Source organism: Lutra lutra, chromosome 17 (genome assembly GCF_902655055.1).
Source record: "Lutra lutra chromosome 17, mLutLut1.2, whole genome shotgun sequence".
In the NCBI taxonomy this organism is placed as follows: Eukaryota; Metazoa; Chordata; class Mammalia; order Carnivora; family Mustelidae; genus Lutra; species Lutra lutra.
This window is the reverse complement of record NC_062294.1, coordinates 17,601,172-17,625,124: the sequence shown is the minus strand read 5'-3', so window position 1 is coordinate 17,625,124 and position 23,953 is coordinate 17,601,172. Positions and strand designations below refer to the sequence as shown.

At 55.9% G+C, this 23,953-nt stretch overlaps 3 protein-coding genes across 11 annotated transcripts in view; 1 reads left to right on the top strand and 2 right to left on the bottom strand.

Annotated features, from left to right (window-relative positions):
- Positions 1–9,508, bottom strand: part of ESRP2 (epithelial splicing regulatory protein 2) — a 14,750-nt gene extending 5,242 nt beyond the window's left edge. Inside the window, exons 1-16 of one of the 7 annotated variants that reach the window (XR_007123858.1) lie at positions 7,627–7,747; positions 6,538–7,145; positions 6,331–6,459; positions 4,779–4,892; positions 4,556–4,670; positions 4,195–4,293; positions 3,915–3,969; positions 3,732–3,842; positions 3,519–3,651; positions 3,390–3,432; positions 2,916–3,217; positions 2,595–2,807; positions 2,288–2,486; positions 1,955–2,141; positions 1,482–1,647; positions 1,303–1,404 (exon numbers count right to left, since the gene is read on the bottom strand). Coding sequence is in view for 6 of the 7 variants with exons in the window: in XM_047710968.1 (XP_047566924.1) it covers positions 1,319–1,408; positions 1,482–1,647; positions 1,955–2,141; positions 2,288–2,486; positions 2,595–2,807; positions 2,916–3,217; positions 3,390–3,432; positions 3,519–3,651; positions 3,732–3,842; positions 3,915–3,969; positions 4,195–4,293; positions 4,556–4,670; positions 4,779–4,892; positions 6,331–6,459; positions 6,538–6,735 (2,154 nt within the window). In the remaining variant the exon portion in view is untranslated. Of the gene's footprint in view, positions 1–201; positions 1,409–1,481; positions 1,648–1,954; positions 2,142–2,287; positions 2,487–2,594; positions 2,808–2,915; positions 3,218–3,389; positions 3,433–3,518; positions 3,652–3,731; positions 3,843–3,914; positions 3,970–4,194; positions 4,294–4,555; positions 4,671–4,778; positions 4,893–6,330; positions 6,460–6,537; positions 7,146–7,626; positions 7,748–9,401 lie in introns of those variants that run through there. The other 6 variants (XM_047710968.1, XM_047710967.1, XM_047710966.1 and 3 more) reach the window with 6 other exon arrangements.
- On the bottom strand, positions 7,163–12,012 carry LOC125089573 (uncharacterized). Its single transcript, XM_047711857.1, has 3 exons — positions 11,952–12,012; positions 9,561–9,706; positions 7,163–8,230 (listed from the first exon to the last, which is right to left on the bottom strand). The coding sequence occupies exons 1-3, from the start codon at positions 12,010–12,012 to the stop codon at positions 7,577–7,579; spliced, it is 861 nt and encodes a 286-aa protein (XP_047567813.1). The 3' UTR covers positions 7,163–7,576.
- On the top strand, positions 9,737–23,953 carry PLA2G15 (phospholipase A2 group XV). Of its 3 annotated transcripts, none has more exons than XM_047710984.1 (6): positions 9,737–9,831; positions 16,010–16,166; positions 19,141–19,259; positions 19,509–19,607; positions 19,998–20,222; positions 22,009–23,953. In XM_047710984.1, the coding sequence occupies exons 4-6, from the start codon at positions 19,526–19,528 to the stop codon at positions 22,518–22,520; spliced, it is 819 nt and encodes a 272-aa protein (XP_047566940.1). In that variant the 5' UTR covers positions 9,737–9,831; positions 16,010–16,166; positions 19,141–19,259; positions 19,509–19,525; the 3' UTR covers positions 22,521–23,953. The 3 variants fall into 3 exon arrangements, with proteins under 3 accessions (XP_047566940.1, XP_047566941.1, XP_047566939.1); XM_047710985.1 differs by lacking the exon at positions 9,737–9,831 and adding an exon at positions 13,335–13,568 and having other exon boundaries at positions 20,123–20,222; positions 22,009–22,371; XM_047710983.1 differs by lacking the exon at positions 9,737–9,831 and adding an exon at positions 13,339–13,568.

Genomic DNA, 23,953 nt, shown 5'->3' with positions numbered 1-23,953 from the left:
GCCTGTTTTCCTAAAGATTTATTTATTTTGGCGGGGGAGGGAGACCCCCGAGATCACAGCCTGAGCCAAAACCGAGTTTTGTGCCACCCAGGCACCCCCGGCCTTGAAGCCCTGTTTGTAATATTCAGAACAGATGGTTACCTTCAAGGCTCAGAAGAGTTCAATTGAAACCTTGTATTTTTATAAAATGGGTGACGTACAGTTAAGCAATTGGTTCTGTTATGTTTACAGCACTTGGGATTGTGTTTTCTTACACATTTTGTACTTTAAAACCGTTTATAGGAGTATAGTGCTCCTTACACAAATAACAAAGGGAAGAGCCAGCAATTCAGGTTCCCCAGTTACAGGGCTGAAATAATAAACGGGGACAGGTTAACATTGTCCTTGAAATCTACCTGAGTTTTCCTCTCCCTGGGGCAGGTGTGGAGCCCCACACTTGGGAGTCCAAAGCAGCTAAAGGCACTTTGGCTTTTAGAAAGTCCACTTGGTTAGGAACCTTTGTTTATCTTACGGAGGACTGAGTAGAGTTCCAAATTCCTTCCGAAGCTTCAGTTCTGTACCCTCTAATGGGTGCAAAGGACATTCCACGATGTCTGCTGAGTTCAGGACAACTGGCCTGCCCAAGGTGTGCATGAAAAGTAGGCAGAGTCCCCTTTAAAATTCAGGCCTGAGTTTTTGTGTGAAGGCCTCCTGCCCCCTAGCGTCCTCTGGGGATACTGCAGTACAGTCGGTCAAAACAAGTCTGTGATTTTACCACCTGATAGTCCTTATGCCAAGTTGGAGGAGAGCTAGCGTCCTTGGACCCATGGCACAATGTGGCCACTAAGGGTCAAGTATTCCAGGGGCTGGGGCCAGCATTCTCTGCCTCCCTGCCCCCTACCAAAAGGGAAAGGGAAAGCAGAATATTGGGATCTTTACTCAGAAGCTCCCAGGAGTCATACATTGAAGGCACCAGGGCTTACATTTATAAAAAGCAAGCATGCCTGCTGTGGACATCAGCCTCACAGAATCTGGGTACGGACCATGGCCCAACAGACCGAAGGATCTCGTGGTGCTACTTAGAGGAGGCCCAGATCAGGCCACTGGGAGCAGGGTAACACCATTCCACCCCCAGCCCTGCATATAGGGTCCAGCCGTCATCTTTGGGGTGAACAGGCAGAGCAACAACTGGGAGATGGAGCTGGGGCTTGAGCTCATTCTGGGTGCTGAGAGCTTTGACAAGCCCAGGAAGAAGTCACCTGGTTGAGGGTACTGGTTCTCCGGATGCCAAGAGAGACATGATAGACGTTAGCCAGCTCTTACCTCCTGGCTCCCTCACCTACAAACACACCCACTCTTTGGGGGCCTGTAGCACAGTTCGGGGCGGGTCACCAACAGGCATCAAACTGGTGTGGTCATCAGGGGCTAACTGCGGAGGAGAAAGAGATTTAGGAGGGAGCTCTAGGCTCAGCCAGTTCCCAAGCCCTCCAGCCACACCTCACCTGATAGGCCTGGAAGACGCTGAGTAAATCCTTCATACCAGCTGTATATGGGACACCCTGCATACGGACCAGGGCTCCTGGCTGGGACAACACTGAGGTGGAAGCAGAGGCCAGGGCAGCAGAGGGTGTGGCGAGGTAGCCCACAGTGGTAGGGGACACTGGGGGGCTAAGACGGAAGAGGCAGGATTTAGGAGTGCAGTCCCATCTATGGCTCAGACCTGCCTCCCTCCCTCTTCCCTTGTCTCTGCCTGTGTTTAGTTCAGTTCCTCCTCCCTAAAACTTCTGTCTCCAGAGTCTTTTCCATTCTCATTTGTAGACGGTATTCTCCAGACCGTACCTGTCACTTCCTTGTCCATCTTAGATGAAGTCCCAGCTCTGACAGACATTGGATTATGTGGCCCAGGAAGGGGATCATGACCCTCCCGCACACCAGAAAGGGGGCAAGACTGTGGAATTTTCTCAGCAGCTGGTACCTGGGGTAGTAAGCTGTGTAGTTCATGTAGAGTTGAGTGGCTGGCCCTGGGTAGTAGGCAACAGGGGTAGGGGCAGCAGGCACCCTGGCAGCCGGGAGCAGTGCTGAAGAGGGATACAAGGCTGCCGTCTCAGCGGGGATGAGTGTTGGGGTGGCCTGGAAGGTGGCGTAGGTAGGTGGTGAGAGGCCTGGAGGCAGAAGCAGAGAGTGCATCTGCAGGGCGCCCAGCACTGCCCTGGGTGAGGCAGCCAGAACAGAGTCCCCACTGCAGAAAGTGAGGCTTACAACAGCTTGGCCCCCACATGCCTCCTTTCCCAGCCCCTGCAACACTCACAGGGCAGCTTGCAGGGTGGAGGGGACATGCCACTGCGGTTCAAGGTGCCCCCCATTAACACACGGCTCATCTCCTCCGTGGAGCAGGGGACCACTTCCACATAGCGTTCCTTCATCACTTTCTTATGGCAACGCTGGGCAGCTGCCAGGGCCCGCTCTGCTGATGTCATCTGGATGAAAGCGTCGCCTGAGGGCCGACCCTGTGCACAGGGTCGTCTCATAAACAACCTGTCCCGGCAAGAGTGCCTCGCTCCCAACCACACAGCCCTCTCTGACCGTGTCGGTCGCCCTACCGGCAGAAGCCTCACCTGCTGGTTGAGCACCATGTGCACCCCGTGGGGCCGGATGTCAGCAGCTGCCTCCCCCAGAAAGCTCAGGATGTCTTCGATGGTAGCTGTATAGGGCAGGCCTCGAAGGCGTACACAATCTCTCCCAGTCCCCGCTGCCAGTGGGAAGGGGATGGGGAGCAGAGGAGCGGTGAGTGTGGGAAGGAGTGGGCTGGATGCATAGCGGTTCAGGACCTGGCAAGGAAGGCAGCCACGGGCTGTCAAGCCAGGTGGGACTGGGGGGGGGGGGGGGGGGGGCTGGAGGAGACGCACACGGGAGGAGGGGGAGCCCTGGGCGCTCACCTGCTGCACCTCAGCCGCCGTGCTCCGGAAGAGTTCGATGTATCGCTTACCCAGTATGCCCTTGTGCCTGCGCAGTGCAGCCTGCGCCAGCTCCTCACAGGCGAAGAGGGCAAAGGCATCACCGGTGGGCCGGCCGTCAGGGTGGCGCACAAACAGCAGCCCGTCAGCACCCCCCGTCACCGGGCACTCGGGCCCCAGAAAGCCCAGCACGTCCTCCGGCCCAGCCGAGAAGGGCAGTCCCCGCAGCCGCAGTATCACCTGGTCTTCCCGTGACAGGAAACGAGCCACCTCTAGTGATGTGCCTTGGTGAGAGGCAGGGGAGTCACCCACTGACTTCATCTGTGCCCTTCCAGATACCCACCTTCACGTGGCATGCTGGGAAGGGGGCAGGAAGGTGGGGAGGGGGGCAGTGGTGGGCAAGTGGGACACGGACGGAGAACCAGCAGAGCGAGGTGCTGCTGGGAGCATACTCACCCCCCGCAATCTTCACAAACTCCTCTCCTGTTGCTTTGTATACCTGTGGGGACGGTGGGGACAGCCCGTGGGTCTACAGCCTGGTGGGCCTCAGCTCTGCCCTGCTTTACTCCCAGCCCAAAGCCCCACCTCAATATAGCGGACGCCCATGTGGTGCTTGTGTCTCTGCAGCGCTAGGTCCCGCTGCTCGCTGTCCACAAAGCGGATGAGGGCCTCGCCATTTCTGCGGCCCTGGGCGTTGAGGCAGAGTGCGACACCACCCCTGCAGAGCCAGCGCAGTGCTATGTTAGTGCCTCAGGGGCAGGCCCGCCCTCCTGAGCCCGCCCACCCTGCCAGACCCACCTGGCAATGTTGAGTCCTTTGAAGAACCGAGCCACATCCTGGTCTGACGACTGCCAGGGCAACCCACGGGCCCGAACCACGGTCTCACTGTCCACCACATCGGCCTTGCTGCTGCGGAGGCAGGGCAGAGTCAGAGCCCCGTAGCTCTTGGCACCCCCACCCCAGCCCCGCCCTCACACTCACCAAGGGCCTGTCTCATATTTCTGCTTTACCACCTCTGCCTTCGAAAACAATTGACCTGAGAGGAGATGGCATGGGGGTCAGCAGGGTCTGGTGGAGGGGGGTCTCCCCACCAAGCTCTGCAAAAAGAGGACAGTTGAGGGGGATAAGCAGGTGACAAAGGAGCTTTCCACCTATGGTCTCTCAAAGAAGCTAACAAGTGGGGATGGGGACTTTGAGGAAGTAAGACGCAGACATCCGCCTCGTCCTGAGAGCAGGTGACAGGTGGTGAGGGAAACCTTACCACTGGGCTCTTCGAGCAGGTGGAGGATGACAGCTACCATTGTCTTCACTTCCCAGACCCCAAAGTCATCCTCTGTGGCATCTGTCTCCAGCCCCAAGTCTATGAGCAGAGAAATAACAATAAGGAAATCCCAACAGAGGGGCAAATGTTTGTTCTGATCCGGCTCATATGTGCCCTCACAAGTCTCCATCCCAGACATATGCAGACATATGTCCCTATTTCAGACGCACTCCAGCACCCACACGGAAGCATGTCTCGTCAAGGACTTGACAGATAATGTAAACTCGTGTGTGTAACCCTTCAGGATGCACACACTCAAACACAGCTTCCCCCCGACCTAACCCTTCCGGGTCGCAGGTACCCTGTGCCATGGTGGCCACGGTGAGCTCCCTGGCAGGACAGGCGCTTGGGTGCTGCACATGGAACTCTCTGCGGAGGTCGTAGAAGGAGAAGAAGGTGTCGGGGAGCACCAGGTTCTGGAGGCACATGGGAGGGGGCATGAGTGGGGGGAACTGAGTGGCCCTGCCCACCCCCATGACAGGGGTCCTAGGAACCCTACCCCTGCTGTGCCCTCAGTGGCATACCTTCCTGGAGGCCTCGGGGTGCAGGACCTGTCTCAGCAGCTGCTGCCCATCAGTGCATAGCATGTAGGGGCCCCCACCTAGCAGAGCCACATCCCCGCTCACCAGCTGTGAGAACTGGGGAGAGGGAGTGGGGAGAGAGACAGACACATGCTCATAGCTAGGCGGGCAGGAGGGAGGGCACAGGCTGCAAAGCAGGTTCAGCTAGATATTCAGCCCTACCCTGCCTGGGGAGGAGTTGGCCACAGGTGTGAGGCCTGGTTCTGTGTCCCTCTTCTCCCCCAGTCCACTGTCACCTTCTCCAAGCCAAATGGGGGCAGACACGGATCACCCAAGCCCCCATCACACACACTCCTGAGAGTCTGGAGTAGGGCCAGAGCAAACACCTGGTGGAGTGGGACAAACAGGTGGGAAGGGGCGGGGCAAAGCAGGTTAAACCTGTCCGGGACCAGGCACCACCCTCAGACAGGTGGGGGAGGCCCAATCCTCCTGCCTGAGGCCTAGCTGGCTCTTGGTCAATGGCAGCCCCGCCTCTAGGTCTGACCAACCCAGGGCCAGAGAAAATCCAAGGACAGAGCTCCACACCTGGACGCCCTGGGCAGCGTGAGCTTTGACCCACACTATCGACCAGCTGGCACCGAGTTGTTTGCTCACAGAGGGGGTGGCACTTCTCAAGCTGCCCAGCCCCCCCCCCTGCCGGCCCCCCAGCCTTCCTCCCTGCTAGAGAACAGTAGAAGTACTAGGCACAGGCCCAGAGCGAGCCAACCCAGTTCGCCTTCAGCGTGCTCCCCAAGTAGGGTCTAGCCTGGGAGCCCCTCTGTTTGTACCTCATCAAGAACCACAGGCGTTGTTGGAAAATGAAAGAATTTGTGCGTGTAAAGCACTTAAACTCATTACACTCAAGAATCAGGCTCAGGGTGAGTGCAACACGGAAGAAGAAGAAAACAGCAACGGGAGCCGCCTCCCACTTCAGCCAGGACTGGGAGGCACCCTGGGCCTTTGCACTCAGGAGACAGGTAGCCTTCAGGCGGGGTCCGGACAGCGCCTACGCCTGGCCAGCCGGCCGGGACAGGCCTAGACGAGCAGCTTACACCTGGCGGCGTCTGCCTCGGAGGCAGACCCCGCCCTACGCCCCCGCTCCAGCGTCTACTAGTTGGGTGGGTGGGCCGACGTCGCCGGCGGCGGGGACCGTGACCTATGGCCGACACCAGGCCCCTCGGCCCTTTTGCCTTCCGACTGCCGTTCCAGGAGATCTGGCCAGGCAGGTTCCCAGAAGCGTCTCACCCCACAGCCCTGCCGGCCCTGGGAGGGGTCTCGCAGTTTCCAGCCCACCGCGTCAGTAGGAGTGAATCCCTGGAAAGGCTGAAAAGGAAGGTGCCCCCAGGAACGGCCGGCACACGCGGGAATCTCTGAAACTTTTAAACAACAGGAACTCGTCCTACCGCCCAGGCCAGTTGGTCGCAGCACGCCAGGCCTTGCCTCCTGCCGCCTCTCCCGCTGAGAAAAGTCCCCGCGGCCCCGCCATGACTCCACTCACCCGGGCCCCAGCACTCACCTGCTGAAGCACCTTGTCCAGCGGCTCCGCCCGCGCCAAGCTGTCTGCGCTCAGGCCGCTCGCCTCGCGGCACTGCGGGCTCAGTGCGGCCGCCTCGGCGCGAACCAATGACTTGTGCAACGTCCCCACCTACGAGCGGCGGGGGGAACCTATCAGCCACTGTTCCCCTCGGATCCTGGGGACCCCACCAACCCCTTCTCACTGTACCTGACGGCTCCGCGGCTCCACCACTTGCCAGACTAAGAGGATCAAGTCGGTCTCATCGGAACCCAGGTCCGGCCCCAGCGCACCGGCCGTGGCTCCGAACACTACGACCAGGGGTCCGGGCCCGGGGCGGGGGTCGGCGGCAGAGTCTGAGGTGGGGTTCGGGCCCGGGGGCGGTGGCTGGGGAGGCGGCGGAGTCATGGCCGCAGAGGAAGGGGGCGCTCGGCCAGACACACGCGGACCGACGAGGCGCACGCACGCACCCGCCGACGGCAGACACGATCAGCTTGGGCGGGACACCGTGTCTCGGGGGCGGCACCTGCGGCCCGGCTGGCGCAGTGGGCGCTGCTGAGACCCGCCCGCGGCGCCCCGTGGGGCGGGGCGGCTACTGGCCCCCGCCCTCTCCCGGCGAGTTACCTGTCGGCCCCGCGGGCCACGTGACCGAGGGCAGCCGGGGGAACAGAGGGGGAAGGCGGCTAGAACCTAACCCAGCGCGCGCGCACTCAGACGCCGGGCCTGGGTATGCGCTCACGGCCCGGCCTCCCATGCCGTCAAAGGGTTTCTTCGCCTGACTGGGTCTCGTTCTACTCTGTCCCTCCCCACCATGAGGCCTGCGCCAAGAACGGTGCAAAAACAGGGGCCGTCTGCGGTCCGTAGGGGTCACATGGGATTTGTGAAAATCACCAGGAGGCAGTACAGAGTCTGGGGGGGCGGGGTCCATGACGGCCGGTCGGGGGGTGACAGAAGTCACCTAAGAGGGAGGTGAATTACGGGATATCACCCAGAGGCCTGTGCGGGGGTGGTCACCAGAGGCCAAGTGGATTGGGGGGAGGGTAGGGGATCAGCCGAGGTTCTTGGAGCCATGGGAACAGGGGAGTAGAGGTCACGGGGCAGGGCTCGTCCACCCACGTGGGAAGACCTGCCCTTAGCCCGCGGTGCCGAACACTAGGTGCGCAGGCCTCGGTGCTGGGGAAGCAGGAAGCGCGCCCACTCCGACTCCAGAGAGCGCCTCTCCAGACGGGGGTGAGCCTAATGTTCGGGGTTACCCCACGTGGAGACTGCCGCCTGTTTTCGTCGCCCTCCCCTCCTGACCTCTGGAGATGTGAGCGCGCCGGCGGGTGGGGGCTAGTGGAGAAGGTGTACTGTGCGCGTGCGGGCTGCAGATTCTCCATCTCTTCTCCATCGGAGACCAGCAACCCAGTAAGGGCAGTCCCGCGTGGAGGACCCCCAACACCCTTTCGCCCCGTCGTGCTTGGTGGCGCTCCTTTACGGCGCATTTCCAGGCCGCCCTGGACTTCGCTAAGTGCTCCCCGTTTGTATGATTGAGAACCTGAAGAGTATGGCGGGAGGAAAGGACGTGGGCTTGCGCCAAGGCCGCGCGGAAACTGAGGCGGGAGCCGCACCTCGCGCTTTCGGAAAAGCTGGGCGCAGCGTCCGGATGTTCGGACGATGGAGAAAGAGCCCGGGGTGGACAGGCGCTTCCGAGGCCTTGCCCATTAAACCCACACTTCCGCGCATCCCTACTTAACGGATAAAGAGACCGACGTGCCCAGTACGGAAGTGGCTTGCGCCGGGAGTGGGAAACAGGTTTTCCAGCGGCTTCGGGTGACGAGCGCTTCCTCTGGTATAGGCGGGTATCCGCCCCTTTCCGGACAGCCCACTCCGGCGCCTGCCGGCTGGTTCCGACGACAGAAGCGCTAGGCCAATCAGGCCCTGCGGGAGGGGGAAACCTCGCTCTTCGGGTCCAGTTAGCCTCTAGATAAGCCTGGAATGTCAAATATTTGTTTGGGGGCGGGGCCCAATAGTGAAGTAAGGCTCCTCCCCTATCCGCCCTGGAGCGCGCGTGCGCTTGGCGGAGTTAGGCTTTCCTCCGTCCAAGCCTTTGCCTCAAACCCGTGTTCACCCTGAGGGCCTCTCCTAAAACTCCTTTGGCGGCGTCCCTCTTTGTAGGGCTCCTGTCTGGGCTCCAGCTTCTACAAGACAGTCCGGCGTCACCACCTTGCCATCTGAGCGCTAACTCGATCTCGGTCTCAGCATTCCGGGAGCCCTCATCCATTGAACCTCTAGACCTTCACACTAGGCCCTTCCCTGTTCTTCCTTCAGCGTTGGTCTCGAGGTCAGGTGTTCAGGGAAGCCAACTTTTTGAGGTGACCTCTCCAGTGTGGCACCCCTAGCCATCCTGGCAGCGTGGGGCAACTCCGCCCGCCTCCAACCGCATGACAGTTCCCGATGATTGGACTCTTCTTGAAAAGCTAAATTCTTTAAAATAACGGTAGGGCCCCTGCTTTGCTGAGCTCCTTTACTCTTCAGATGGATCCTCCCAGATCACACATATTAATACTAAACAACGCTCACTCCTTTCCCCCAACACTCAAGTAACTTCTAACACAGTAAACCCTTTATTGTCTCCCTACACCACACCCACTGGGAACTCAGGCCCCGGAGGACAGGCTCATCCCCAGTGCTTACCACACCGCCTGGCTTGTAGTACTTGCTCAAGACAATGAATGAATGAATGATTGGTTGTCAAAGTGCTTTGCTTTGCATCATGAGCCTTTGGGTATTTCAGTACCCTTCCCTGGGGCTACGGGTCTTTTTCCTCTAGGAGTCTCATCTACGCTCTTTCCTAATCTCCCAACCCATCCCTTGTCCTGCATTTTCTCTCAAGGCATCTCCCCCTGTAGTAGGGGTCGCCACTGTAGTTTGAGATTTTTTTATTTCATTGAGCAGTGTCCCCCTTCCTAACCCAGTTACTAGGGTTCACAAATCGTTAATGAATGAATTGGAAATAACATACGTGAAAGGGGTGAACAAGGCTCCAAAGGTCCAGCTCGTAGCGTTTCCCCAAGTGTAATTCAGGTACTCACGGGGAAAGGAACTTGGTCCTGTGAGCCAGGCCACACATTCGCCAAATCTGGCGCTCCAGCGGCGGGTACATGAAGGTTGGGGCAGATATAGGTTAGGAATCCTCATGTGAGCCTGGGAGTGTGGCGGGTCAGTAAAAGCGCCCTCCTCTCTCCCTCCCAGGCCAGAAAATATCCTACTGTGGAAGAGGATTCTCCGCTGGATGCCTTGTTGGATCCACTGCGGAGATCCACACTCGCCGGCTCAGGGCCATCCACACCCTCGGTGGCCCCGTGGCCCACAACTCGACCTTCTGCCGCTACCCTTCCTTATCTCCTGAGCGTCGGGCGTAGCCAGCGCTCTGGGCTCCACCCAGGTTTCCCGCTAAGCGCCTTTGCCGAATCTCCGCTGAGTACCCACCAGAGGGCGCACTGACCCTGTCGCCTGAACCAGGGGCTGGGGGCTGGCAGGAGGAACTTGCACCGGAGAGCCCAACCTGGGGCAATGCTCCAGGACAGAAGTGAAAAGGGAAGGGCCTTGAGACCGCCTCTCTCTGGTTAGAGCATCTTTACCGCTCCTGGCTTCCTGGGCACAGGCCAAGTTGGTTTGTCTTTTTTTTTTTTTTTTTTTTTTTAAGATTTATTTATTTGTTTGACAGAGAGGGAGGGGACACAAACAAGGGTAGTGGGAGAGGGAGAAGCAGGCTTCCCCCTGAGCAGGGAGCCGGATGATGCCAGCTTGATCCCAGGACACTGGGACCATGACCTGAGCGGAAGGCAGACACTCAACGACCAGCCACCCAGGGGCCCCCATAGGCCAAGTTTTTAAGCTTGGTTTTCAAGACCTCCAGCCTCTCTGTTCCACTCCCACCCACCATGTGCCCCGGACACACTGTGATTGTTCAGGTCTCCAGGCTGCTGCACATACTAAGCTCCCTACCTGGAGGCCCCACCCACCTACTCATCCCTTTGTTTTCCTGGCGAATTCCTACTTACTCTTCAAGACCCATCTCGAATAATTCTTACTCCATGTAACATTCTTTGATGCCTAAGCCAGGTTAGATAACCTGTTCTGGGGGCACCTGGGTGGCTCAGTTGATTGAGTGTCTGCGTTTGGCTCAGGTTGAGATCCCAGGGTCGATCTGGGGGATCGTGGGATTGAGCCCCACAGTGGCCACCCTGCTCAGCGGGAGGCTGCTTCTCCCTCTCAGTCTACCTCCACTGTGCCTACTTGTGCTTGAGCGCTATCAAATAAATAAATAAAATTAAAAAAAAAAATAAGAGATAACCTGTTCGGTCATGATTTGGTCAGTTTGGCCTTTCGTGATTCCAGGGAGGCTCTGGCATCAGAGGAATAGGATCCTGATGAACCGGGGCTTTAGGGAAAATCAGTTGGCCTCCAGATGGGCTCAGCTCTGGCTACCAAACCAGCTCAGAAGCTGTGGTCTTGATTGCGTTGCCCTAAGCCCAGGCACCCACCTGGTCCAGACAGGGGAGCTCGGAACTTGTGCGAGCAAGAGGGAATGCAAAGGGCCCAGTGTCACAGAAAAAGGGCAAAAGCTGTTGGCTGGATTCTCATCTGAGGAAGGTAGCCCAACCAGCCTGTGGACCTCTCAGTCCCTGATCTCCTTCTTCAGGTCTGACAGGCACCAACCAGTACCGCATCCTGGAAGGGGGGAATGTTAGAGAAGGGGGCATATCACTCAGTCATTCGATATATGTTCAGCACCTGCTGTGTGCCTGGGACTGTGCCAATGGTACTTAGTAACCCAAAAGGCAGGTGCACCAGTAGCAGGCAGGTGAAGGGCTTCCTCTTGCATGGATTATATTCCACTGGGAGTCAGGTAGGGGCTGCTTCAGAGTCAGTGGTATCTGGGCTGAGGCCTAAAGGCAGAACACAGCTGAATCCCCAAAAATGGGGGCTGCAGAGTGATCCCATGCAACAAGTGCACAGGTCCAGAGTGAGAATGAGGTTGTCCTGTTCTAGGGAGCAAGGAAGCTGTTGAAGGTGGAGATGAGCAACTGAGGAAGAGAGGAAGTGAAAGTTGTGGGAAAAGGCCAGAGTCCCCTGCAGGGTCCTCATTCACTGTGAGTGAGATGGGTATGATGCTTGCAGTAGAAGCATTGTGAGTTAGGGTTAGGCGGACAGCGAGAGTCTTCATTTAATGTTTAATGGTGTCAACCTGACCCATAGAGAACAGTCCATAGGAATAAGGGCATAAACTGGGACATGAGCAGGGAGGCTACTGTGGGGATGAAAGTAGTTTGGCTTTGGAAAGGTAGACAGGCAAGACTTGGAGGAACTCTCAACCTGGTTGTGGGGTTGAGAATTAGAATAGTATCTAGAATCCAGGATGTGCCCAGGTCTGCAGCCAGGGAGGGATCATGTGGATGGCAAAGTCATTATGAGAAGGGGGAGATCCTTATATTCTGATTCCCTCTCCTCTCCTCTCCACTGTGTTGGCACAGATCATTGCTGACTAGCCCTTGACATCCTCTCCCTGCAATGCCCATGGTTCCTATCATCTTCTGGGCCTGCGGGACTGGGACACCCTGTGAAGGGCCCATGGTCACCTGAGGCCGCTAGGTTGACAAGACATTCAGACTGGCCACAGTCCAGGGCAGCCCAGGCCATCCTGATGCCTAGCCCCCCTCCACTCCTTTAATGTGGACTCCTGCCTGTCCCTAGTACTGGCAAAAGGATCTCTGATCTCCCACTGTGGACCTGTACTAGATTGGTCTTCAGCAACCCCTCTTCTGGGGCTTAGGATGGAGGTGAGGGAGGCAGGGGTTTGGGGTCCTTGCTGGGGCCTAAGAGAGATAGTTGGACCTTCAGAGAGTAGTGTACCCCAACCATCAATGTATTTCCCTGTAAGAACACAGGAGGGGTGGGTCAAGATGGTGAGTTGATTCATCCAGGCTTACTCTGAAAGGCTAGAAAGGGTCAGCGATTGGCCAAGAGGAAGGAAGGAAGGGGCGTGCCAGAAGTCTTCAGACCAGCTACAGGATGATCAGGGTGCTGTCTGGCCCTCAGGAGGAAGTGTGTGGAGGATCAAGACTTTCAGTCTCCAAACATACTGGTCTCCTTATCCTGGAGTGACCCATGGTGCTGGTCATATTGCCAGCTGTCAAATCTGCCCATTCTGTTTGCCTCTGATTCCTTGAGCAGGGAATCTGTGTCCTCTCTGGATCCTCAGTTTGCGTGGACTGAGAATGGTAGGTGGACTACAAGGTCAGAACACTTGTCCTGCTCTGCTAGGGAATCTGCCAAATGGGCCATGGCCACAGGGCTGAGGCTCAAACCTACTTTCTCCGGGGCACCAGAACTGCTCAGTCTCGAAGGGTGACTCCATAATGCCCGCAACTAAAACTTTAGGCCAGGCAGCCCTCACATATTGACTCGGCCTTTATCTGTCCCTCCCACCCACATTCTTAATCCCTGGATAGACGCAGGGGGGCCCCTGGACCCCTTGCTTGAACCCAACGTGTGCAGGGTGTGAAGAATTGGTGTGGGGACTGCACAAAGGTCCTGGTCAACTCCCGGTCCCCTAAGGCCCAATAACTTTCCGGGACTCACTTCTCCCCTTCTTCCCCTTGCTCTGACCAGAGTGTCTCGGCAGCCGCGAGCACTGGACCCTGAACCCACGCTCTGGCCAACCCGTTCCAGATCCCAGGTCAGGGACGAGCCAGGAATCGGGAATGAGTGCGCGCAGCGAGGACTTTGAGTACCCAAGGATGGGTTGGGTATCCAGCAGCGGCGAGCTGGGTCCCACTGGCCCCGGACTGAACGGAGAAGCCAGGCTGAACCCCAATCAATCGATGCGCTCGGCGTGCGGCGCAGTCTAAGGAGCTGGCTTGGGATCCGCAGGGGCGGGGCGGCGAGCTCCGACTGGGAGGGACGTGCCTGGCGGCGAGTCCCTATTGGCAGGTCTTTTGGGGGAGGCGGATTCTGATTGGCCGGGCCCCTGTGGCCGAGTGCGGGCGGCGGGGTTAAGCGCGTCGCCGCCGCCCGGGCCTAGGCGCGAGCACGGAACGCTGAATCCGCACCTCGGACCTTGTAGCGGCTTTCTCACGCAATGGGTCTTCGCGTCTGCTTCTACCGTGCGACGCTGCTCCCGGGTGGCTTTCTGTTCCTCCTGCTCCTGGCAGACCCGGCGCTCCCGGTCGGACGTCCCCCTCCGGTGGTGCTGGGTGAGGCTTAGGGTCCAGGCGTGGGTCCGTGTGTTTGTGTGTCTTGCAGGACGGGGTGCCGGGGTGGGGAGAGGAGCTATCTTCTCGGTCTGCATCTGCTCCTAGCACGAGGTCGGGAAGCATACGACTGTCTGTCTTGTCACCTGGATCTGTTCCTCCACCTCCCACCATGCTGGGCGCGGGTGTGGTCAACCTCTGCTCACCTTCCCCTGTAGAATATGGGATAAGTGAGAAGGCTACGGTACAATTGTCCTTCAGTACCCCTGTCTACATCAGTCCCAAGCGTTGCCTTGCTTTATGCCTATTTTTTTAGCTGGAGAGACCGAGGTCCTTTGGCCCCACTCCTGAGCCTTGGTGGGAGCTTGGGTGTTTTCTTGGTCCCAGGGTCCTCATTGTTGGTCTGGGCATGGCTAGGAGGCTGTCTTTCTGGACCCCCCAACCCCATATGTTTCAGGAGGCATTATTAAAAGGAAGCTTTTGGGGGAAAGAATGACTCTCCTAGCCTGCCACCAAGACTCCTCCCCCACCCCCAAACTTATGAAATGGGTGGCCTTGGGCCTGAGGGAGGCCTAAGGGAATCTGAGGATGGCTAAAGACAGAAGTAAGGGTTGTGACAATGGCTGTGAACAGATGTGAGGAAACATGCTTGTACTCTTAATCCTGCCAGACCAGTTTAGAGTGGGCTATATTGGGATTAGATGATCTCCCCTGCCTATTCCTTCCTTGGTCCTGGGCCCTGCAACTACGCAGGAGCCACAGTGTTTCCTTGTGGTGGTGGACATGGATAAGACTTCTGTCTTGGGGGCCTTGGATGCTTCTTTCAAGTATTGAGTTGGTGGCCAGCCAGGACTCCTAAAGGCAGAGACATTCTAAGGTATATGTTAAATACCTAATCTGCTGCAGCATGACCCCCATACTCTTTTCTTTTTCTTCTTTTTTTAAGGTTTTATTTATTTATTTGACAGACAGAGATCACAAGTAGGCAGAGAAGCAGGCAGAGAGAGAGGAGGAAGTAGGCTCCCTGCCGCGCAGATAGCCGGATGTGGGGCTGGGTCCCAGGACCCTGGGATCATGACCTGAGCCGAAAGCAGAGCTTAATGATTGTGCCACCCAGATGCCCCCAGAGTCACAGAATCCTAATCTGCCTAGCTTCTCAGAGAGTGAAGGTGTTGGCATAAATCCTGGGAAACCCCATGGGCAGCAGAAGAGCTGTTCCTGTGCATAGAGCAGGGACCTGACCTTGGCTATCAGAGGATCAGCATCCAGGGGTGACTATCCAGGTGAGACCTAAATTGGTGGTAGAGGAAGCAGAGACCAGAGAAGTGATACAAAAGAATTGGGCAGGAGGAGACTTTAGCAAGCCATTTCTAACCCCCTCAGCCTCAGTCTCCTCCTCTGTAAAGTGGGCATAGTAAGGACATTCTTTCCCAGTGTTATTTGAGGTGAAGGGTACATAGATATCTCTTGTCCTAGTTTTAAGCAAAAAGGGGCTTAAGAAATGACCACTGCTATTTTTAGAGGCCATGCAGCCTGTCTAGGACAAGGGGCATTCAGGCACAGCAAATCGGGTGGCTTCCTCTTTTAGCCAATTCCTTTTTGATGGAGATAATGACCAAGATCTCTGCACTGTCATGCTGAAGACTCCCCACTTCTGCATCTATATTATTAAGGGCGGTGAAGGCAGGTGCCTCCCCTGCCTCCCATGGTTTCGCTGAGTGCACTGTGAGATGATGTACAGGGAAGGCATGCCCTCTTCAGGGCTAGGTTCGTAGAGCCCAGAGAATGCTCAGGAGAGCCAAGAGCTGGTTGTTCACTTGGTGATCATGGATTCTAAATGAGGATGTGCTTGGAAGGTGTCAAGGGCATGGCATGTAGAAACAGGTGAGGCCTGAAAGGTCAGTGGGAACAAATATTCTGAGTAGGGCCTTAATATTGGGCAGTGAAGCTGCGGGGATGGGTTTGAGTGTCACGAGGGCCCCAGGGCTCTGTGTAGACTAGGCTCTGTGCAGTTGGTCTGTTGACCAGCTTGGGCAGAGAGAAGTTATCCTTGGGCCTGGGCACACCCACCCCTACGGAGCCATGGCTGGAATGGTGTAATGTTTCAGGGTAGCCATCTCTGCCACGGGGTCCAGGTGTGCTGAGAGGCTAGGGCCCTCCAGATGGTCTGCTCCCTGAAACCTTACTGGGCTCCCAGTAGGCTGGCAGCTGCCTGTGTTCATTGCCCCCCTCCACAAGCTTGTCCTGGAATGCCTTCCCTGGATTTAGTTTTGGTTGGTTAAGTGGCCGAGGGTTTTGTCTTCTTTCCTTCTCCTTCTTTGAGTGAACAAGGCCCTCCTCTGTAGCCTGGAACAGCTGTGGGTAGAAGGCCTTTGGGTTCAAGCCTCAGGGGTCCCCAGCCTGCTAGGTCCAGGGCCTCATGCATGCTCTGTCTCTCTCTGCAGTGCCCGGCGATTTGGGCAACCAGCTGGAGGCAAAGCTAGACAAGCCAACGGTTGTGCACTACCTCTGCTCCAAGAGGACGGACAGCTACTTCACACTCTGGCTCAACCTCGAACTGCTGCTGCCTGTCATCATTGACTGCTGGATTGACAATATCAGGTGGGGGCTGGGGCACAGATGAGGTGCTGCTCACCGACCCAGCCTAGAGAAATCTCTAGAACCCATTTTTGTCTCATCCCCACTCAGCAGACCCTGAGGTCACTGACCTCTTGCCCTTCTCATTTCCTCAGGCTGATTGGCATCAACTCTGCACCCTCCCAGACAGAACTTTCTTCCGTTTCCTGCAGCTCTTGTCCCTACCTCTCCAGTTTATGCCTTGTGATTCACACCTTGTGCGTGAATTCCTGTTTTTGAGGGTTTTTTTTAAGATTTTATTTGGGCGCCTGGGTGGCTCAGTTGGTTAAGAGTCTGCCTTTGGCTCAGGTCATGATCTCAGGGTCCTGGGATCGAGCCCCACATCAGGCTCCCTGCTTAGGAAGTCTGCTTCTCTCTCTCCCTCTGACCCTCCCCTTGCTCCTTCTCTCTCTTACTCACTCACTGGCTCTATCAAATAAGTAAAATCCACACATACAAAAAATCTCTACACCTGACTCACAGTCTCGAGATACATGTCCCATGCTTCACCGACTGAGCCGGCCAGGCACCCCCTTACATGTAGATTCTTTTTTTTTTTTTTTTTTTCAAAGATTTTATTTATTTATTTGACAGAGAGAGATCACAAGTAGATGGAGAGGCAGGCAGAGAGAGAGAGGGAAGCAGGCTTCCTGCTGAGCAGAGAGCCCGATGTGGGACTCGATCCCAGGACCCTGAGATCATGACCTGAGCCGAAGGCAGCGGCTTAACCCACTGAGCCACCCAGGCGCCCTTACATGTAGATTCTATGCTCCAGCCCCTCTTCATAGTCTCAACATGGCTGTACCCCTTCCCTTGCCTCTGAGTTGGCCACTGGCCTGGCCCTTCAGCTTCTTGTTCCTCCTGGGATATACCAGGTCTCTATGTCTTTGTACATATGGTTCTTTGAGCCCGGAATCTACCTCTACACCCTTTGCCTTATAAATTCCTTCCCATTCACTCTTTAAAACCCGAGCCTGGTCCTTCTGAAAAGTTTCCCTTGCCACTCCCCAGAGCTCTTAACCTTTCCTTCCTCCAGGCCACATGCCTGTTTCCTTTCATCCTTATCAGGTGCCATAACTTTGTTTCCAAGGATGTTTCCCCGCTAATAAGATGATAATGTTTTGGGAATTACTGCTTATCAAATACAGGCACTGTCCATATTACATACATTCTTTCATTTAGTCTTACAGCAACCCTCTGAGACAGGTACTGTTTTCAGATGAGGAAATCTGGAAACTCAAAAAGCGTTACAGGGTTGCCTCAGGTCACTCAACTAATAAGTGGCAGAAGCAAGATCAAAACCCAGATTGTGTGACCCTGAGCTAAGACCCAGCTCCCTGAAGGCAGAACTTGTATCTTGTTTATCTTTATAAACATAGAACCTGGAACACAATTGGTGCTCAGTAAATGTTGGAACTGAATGGAGTTTCACAAACTAAATTTTTTTCCTGGGGACATACTGGCTCATTCTCCAGGTGTTTTGCCTTTCCCAGTTGTTTGTTTATGACACGTGCTTTGTTGACTTTTTCCTCTTCTGTACATGATCAGGTTATTTCTAGGCTGTTGATCTGCAAATCTATTTTTATACCAGAGACATGGTCTCTGGTACTGCCAATGGGCGTTTCGGGCTGATACTGAGAGGGGCTTGTCAACCTTCATGGACATCTGACCTGTTTAGAGCTGCTTTGGCTTTGTAGAAAGTTTTCTCCGCTTTGCTGAGTGGCTACTGGGTTCATTGACAAGTTGCCCTAGAGAAAATGGGCTCCAAGGACCTATTATTTGGGTCAAAGTTGGTATCTTGTCAGCTTTCTGTGGCTGATCTCACGGGATTAGAACTCAGGGCCATCAAGGATTGCAGGTCTAGTCTGTGTTTTCTTTTCTCTCTTTTTTTTTAAGATTTTATTATTTATTTGACAGAGGGAGACACAGTGAGAGAGGGAACACAAGCAGGGGGAATGGGAAAGGGAGAAGCAGGCCTCTTGCAGAGCAGGGTGCCTGATGCGGGACTCGATCCCAGGACCCCGGAATCATGACCTGAGCCAAAGGCAGTTGCTTAAAGACTGAGCTGCCCAGACACCCCTAGCCTGTGTTTTCTTTTTTTTAAGATTTTTTTTCTTTTAATTTATTTATTTGACAGAGAGATCACAAGTAGGCAGAGAGGCAGGCAGAGAGGCAGGCAGAGAGAGAGGAAGGGAAGCAGGCTCCCCGCCAAGCAGAGAGCCCGACGCGGGGCTCGATCCCAGGACCTCGGGATCATGACCCGAGCCGAAGGCGGAGGCTTAACCCACTGAGCCACCCAGGCGCCCCCCTAGCCTGTGTTTTCTTGGGCACATTTTTCTGTTTGATAGCAGGGAGGTCAGAACAGAGTTCCTGGTCTAGCACAAAGCTTTCCTCCTGTCTCCCACCACCCTGTCCTGTCGTTCTTCTAGGCCTTGTTTGTCCATCCACATAGCAGTCACAGGTGTTTAGGCCCTGAGGTGGGGCTTTCTCTGTTTGGCTCTGTTGTGTGCTACACTTACCCTCTCCTTTGCCCTGTGATGTTGTGTGGTGGGTGGGAGGAGCTAAATCCGCAGAGATGGGGCAGTGGGTGCATGCAAGGTTAGGCTGCCTGCCTTTTGGGTCAAGTGTGATGTGGGATGGCAGAGCCAGGCCTCGCGCTTTCCTTTCCTAGCCAAATCTAAGAGCTGCATTCTGAGGTGGATGACACGGAGAAGGAACTATCGCTTTGATGAGTGTCCTTGGATTAATCTTCGGAATGGGTCTTGGTTGGGGTCCTCAGATGGATGCGGTTCCTCTGACCTGTGCTTCATAAACTTGCTTTGTTACTTTTTGGTCTCCCCTATACTTCCTACCAAACGTGAGGATAGTAAGGGATATGGCTCAGGATCCAGGGCAGTATTAGGACACACCAGGTTCAGTGTCACCTCTGGATCACTAGCTCAATGTCCTCCCCTGACAGGCTGGTCTACAACAGTACGTCCCGGGCCACCCAGTTCCCAGATGGTGTGGATGTGCGCGTCCCTGGCTTTGGGAAGACTTTCTCACTAGAGTTCCTGGACCCCAGCAAAAGCAGTGTGGGTATGTAGCCCTTGCTCATGGCCTCCAGGAAACAGGGCTGGAAGTTCTGCTATATTCCCGGAGTGGGAGAAGTGCTCTTCATTTGAAAGGGTAGCCTGTAAACTGTCTCTAATTAGTGTAGCCGCTGAGTCTTACAGTGTTCCCTTGGGGATCTTTCTACAGTAGATGTCCCAGTCTCCTTGTTGGGCATGGCGTGGGGGGTTAGCACTGCCTGTCCTCTCTCTAATTCCCATACATTACTGTCTACAGGTTCCTATTTCCATACCATGGTAGAGAGCCTTGTAGACTGGGGCTACACACGGGGTGAGGATGTCCGGGGGGCCCCCTACGACTGGCGCCGAGCCCCAAGTAAGTGGTTACTTTTGCTTCCTCCCTGACGTCTTAAGGGGGTGGGGATGAGGAGGTCACAGTTACCATAGGCCCTGGGCTCTCCCCTAACCCCGGGCCCTCTTGTGTCTAGCCTAGCAATCACAGCTGTCACCCCTAGTCAGTCTGTCCTGTCCTTCCCCATTCCTCCCCTCAGGATTTCTGGGCCTCTGAGCCCTGGGGAGAGATAATGAAGCTGAGGAGGAGAAAAGGAGCTCCTAGGTTTCCTCCCATCTTGGGAAAGAAGACCATTTCCCCTTGGATTTTAGCATTTTCACCACCCACCTAGTCTTGGATCTGGCCTAAAGAACATTTAGTGGTTCAGGCCCCAGGACCCTTCCTTCCTGACTACTGCCTGGCTCTGGCCTACAGATGAAAATGGGCCCTACTTCCTGGCCCTCCGGGAGATGATCGAGGAGATGCACCAGCTGTATGGGGGCCCTGTGGTGCTGGTTGCCCACAGCATGGGCAACATGTACACACTCTACTTTCTGCAGCGACAGCCACAGGCCTGGAAGAACAAGTATATCCGGGCGTTTGTGGCACTGGGTGCGCCCTGGGGGGGCGTGGCCAAGACTTGGCGTGTCCTGGCCTCAGGTAAGACCCTGCCTGACCTAGCAAGTATGACGGGGGCGGGGCGGGGGGGGGGCTGATGTCAGGGATGGTGTTCTCTCTTTCCTTCAGCAGTGTCTTCCCAGGCCACCTTGTGTCTCTTCTCTTGGGTGAGGATCCTTCTTTCTCCAGAGTCATATGCTTTTCCAACCATCTTTTTTTCCAGAAGAGAAACTAACACTTTCCAAAAGGGAACCTAACAATTTCATCCCACTAGGTGATAGCCTTGGTTATCCGTGTACATTTTTTTTTCCAGTGTGTCCAGGCAGTGGCACAACTGTTGGTCACACAGGCACTTGCTTGTGCCTATGTCTTCACACATACACTGTGCTCTGGCCTGGCTGGCCTAACTCGGTCTGACCCCAAGTTCTTTGGGGGAGCCTTCTCCCTTTCTTCCTTTCCACCTTTGCCCCACAGAAGGAAGGTTGGGCTACAGTTTCCTGTTTATGAGTTAGACCTCCATCTGTGGCAGTGGGGAGCCTTTGTGGGTAACGCAGGGAGGAAGCAGGTGCAGATTTCTTTGGGCTTCTTTGCCTGGCAGTGGGGAAAGCTGCCACCTCCTTCCCCAGTCCTCCCCAGTTCACCTGCCTGTTTATGACTGTCAGTGTGCTAGCTGTAGCCGTGGGGCTTTCCTCCCTCCCTCTGCTAGGACTGGGGGTGAACCCATGGCCCCTTACTTTAGGAGCCACAAGCCGCAGCTGTGCTCAGCATGTAAGGAGCTTTCTTCCTCATATCATCAGCACTTCCTGACCTACTTGTTGGTCAACTGATAGTTGCCATCACGTGAGACCCAGTGCCTCTCCCGGTAGTGACGCTGGATTGGCTGGATGATGAATCCAGATATAGAGAGGACTCATTATAGCCACCTACTCTGTCCAGACTGGACCTGAAAGGACAGATGGAGGCATGCCTGAGTCTGAGACAGGAGCTGTGGTGGGGCTCGGGTTCCGGCCTTTCCGAGCCACCCTGTGAATCCCTTTAGAGCTGTGCCTCAGGTTCTGGGAAACTGTTCTGTCAGGCCTTGACAGGGGCGTGGTAGTCATGGACTAGCTAGGGGCTTCCTTTTCCTCAGGGGTCCTACAGCCAGAACCCCACAAGAGCGGAAGGCCTCTGGTCAGTCAGAGAGGTGCAGGGATGGGTGGCTGTGGGCCCTGAATAGATCACATGACCCCCGTTAACAAGTTCCAGCTCACTCCCCAGAGGCCTCATCGGCTGTGTTGTTGGCATTCCTGTGTGAGGAAGCTTCTCGTTCTGCCTGCAGCCTCCCCTCCTGCCTCGACTCCTGCTGGCCTGGTTGCCTGGGCCAGTGACAGGCAGATGAGTGGAATACGACCGGGGTGGCTGGCGGCAGGCCTGAGACTGAGCCTGGGAAGGGAAACATGTTCATAACTCAGTGTAAGAAAAGAAAAAGAGGAATGTGTCTCTGGGCTGCCAATGTGCTGACTGACCTTCAGCAAGGTCAGTGCCCACAAGTGGTGACAAGTGCTCAGTGGAGGGTACCCTTTACACAATGAATCACCTCGTGGGTATGCACTGCCTAAATCCCTGGTGACGAAGTGCAGAAGTAAAGAAAGAAATCACGCTCACGTGCTTCCCAGATAGAGCAGAAATAAGGGGAACATGGGAGTTACAATGCAGATGACAGTATGGAGGTGCGGGATTGCTGACTGCGCCCCTCCTGCCTCCCCGCCCCGTAGAGGCCCTGGCTGCACCGTGCTCCCCAGCCAGTGTGCATGCCTGAGCACAGACTGAGCGAGCCCTTTCCCTGCAGGAGACAACAATCGGATCCCAGTCATCGGGCCCCTGAAGATCCGGGAGCAGCAGCGATCTGCCGTCTCCACCAGCTGGCTGCTGCCCTACAACTACACCTGGTCATCTGGGAAGATCTTCGTGCACACCCCCACAACCAACTACACGCTGCGGGACTATCGCCGCTTCTTCCAGGACATCAGCTTCAAAGATGGGTGGCTCATGCGGCAGGACACGGAGGGGCTGGTTGAAGCCACAGTGCCTCCCGGCGTGCCGCTGCACTGCCTCTACGGCACCGGTGTCCCCACGCCAGACTCCTTCTACTACGAGAGCTTCCCGGACCGCGATCCCAAAATCTGCTTTGGTGACGGCGATGGCACCGTGAACTTGCAGAGTGCCCTGCAGTGCCAGGCCTGGCACGGACGCCAGGAGCAGCAAGTGTTGTTGCAGGCGCTGCCGGGCAGTGAGCACATAGAGATGTTGGCCAATGCCACCACCTTGGCCTACCTGAAACGTGTGCTCCTTGGGCCCTGATCCCCATGCCAGGCAGGGCTGTGGGATGGTGTGGCCATAGCTGCTTCTCTTGTCCTCCGGGGCTCTCGCGGCCCATGAGTGGAGTGGTCTGTGACTGACTGCCTAAGGTCCTCAGTCTTGGGTTGTGACATGTCTGCCACTGGGAAGTGCTGTTTCTTATCCTTCCTCTGTGGGAGGGAAGAAGGAAGAAATAGTCTGGCCTCACTTGAGGGATCCTTGCTGGAAAGAATGCTGCTGCTGATGGGATTGCTGTGACCTCAGGACTGGCTCCGCAGGCAGATCGGCTGGCACCTGGCCCCAATCCTGAACTCAGGGGCCATTTGTTCCTCATACCCCTGTGGCCTTTTCACATTCACCCACCAGGCCCTGGTCCTCAGCCTTCCTGTGAGGGATATTACTGAGCTGTGGTCCCTGTCCCTAAAGGTCCCAGGGATGGGCTTCTGGTCCCTACGGTGATCTTCCCACAAACTGGCCACAGGTAGGCTTGCTACTGGCTGTGAGTGGCCAGAGCTGCTGGCTTCCCTATGGCCTCGTTGCTCAACAGCCTGACTGTGGCTTTCTGGAGCAGCCTAGTTCCTCCTGCAGGCAGGGGCGGGTTCTGTTCTCCGTGGTTCCCAGGTCCTGGGACATTCACTCCTACCTCCCTTACCTCCAAGAGCAGCCTAGCTCAGGACTGGGCAGCAGGGGGCCCTCCATTTCTTGGGGGTCTGTCCCTGGAGCCTTGATCCCCTTGGTTGGGCTGTTACCCACAGTATTGATGATGGTTCCCTTTGCCCTGGGACTGTGGTTCAGGGATGAGAGCAGGGCTCAGTCCCATGGCCTTTTAGGTACTCATGAAGAAAACTCAAGGAAGCAGCTGAGGCCATTCAGAGCTACCCTGAGCTGCCCTCTTGTTAACCCCACCACCACATTAGCACCCTGCCATAGGGTTTTTCTAGCACCCAGGTGGGCTGGCACAGGGCTGAGAAGAGGTAGGGCTCTTGCCCATCTTACCTAGCACCTACTCCCACCAGACAGCTCAGTGGTGTTTAGTCTGCAGAGACTAGCCCAGAAACTCGAGTGGGCCCCTGAGAGAGCCAGGTGGCTTGGGGCTCCCCTGGGAGTTTTCTGTCTGTTCCAGAGGTGCTTCACGGATCTTCCTATAATAGCAGGGATGGATGGAGAGTCTGAATCTGCCTTGGGGACAGTCATCTCCAAGTGGGCAGTGGCTATAGGCCAAGACTGGAGTCTGGCCTCTAGGCTGTGACCCCAGAGCCAGTCAGGCTGGACCATGCTGCTCTCCCACTGGGTTTCTGTGGAGCTGCATTTTCTCTGTTGGGAACATACCCAGCATCTCTCTCTCCTTTTATTCCTGGGTGGTGGGCTCCTCATGGAGCTCTAAGCAGGCTGTACCTTGATTCTGGCAATAAAAATACTCTGGATGCTGTAAAGTA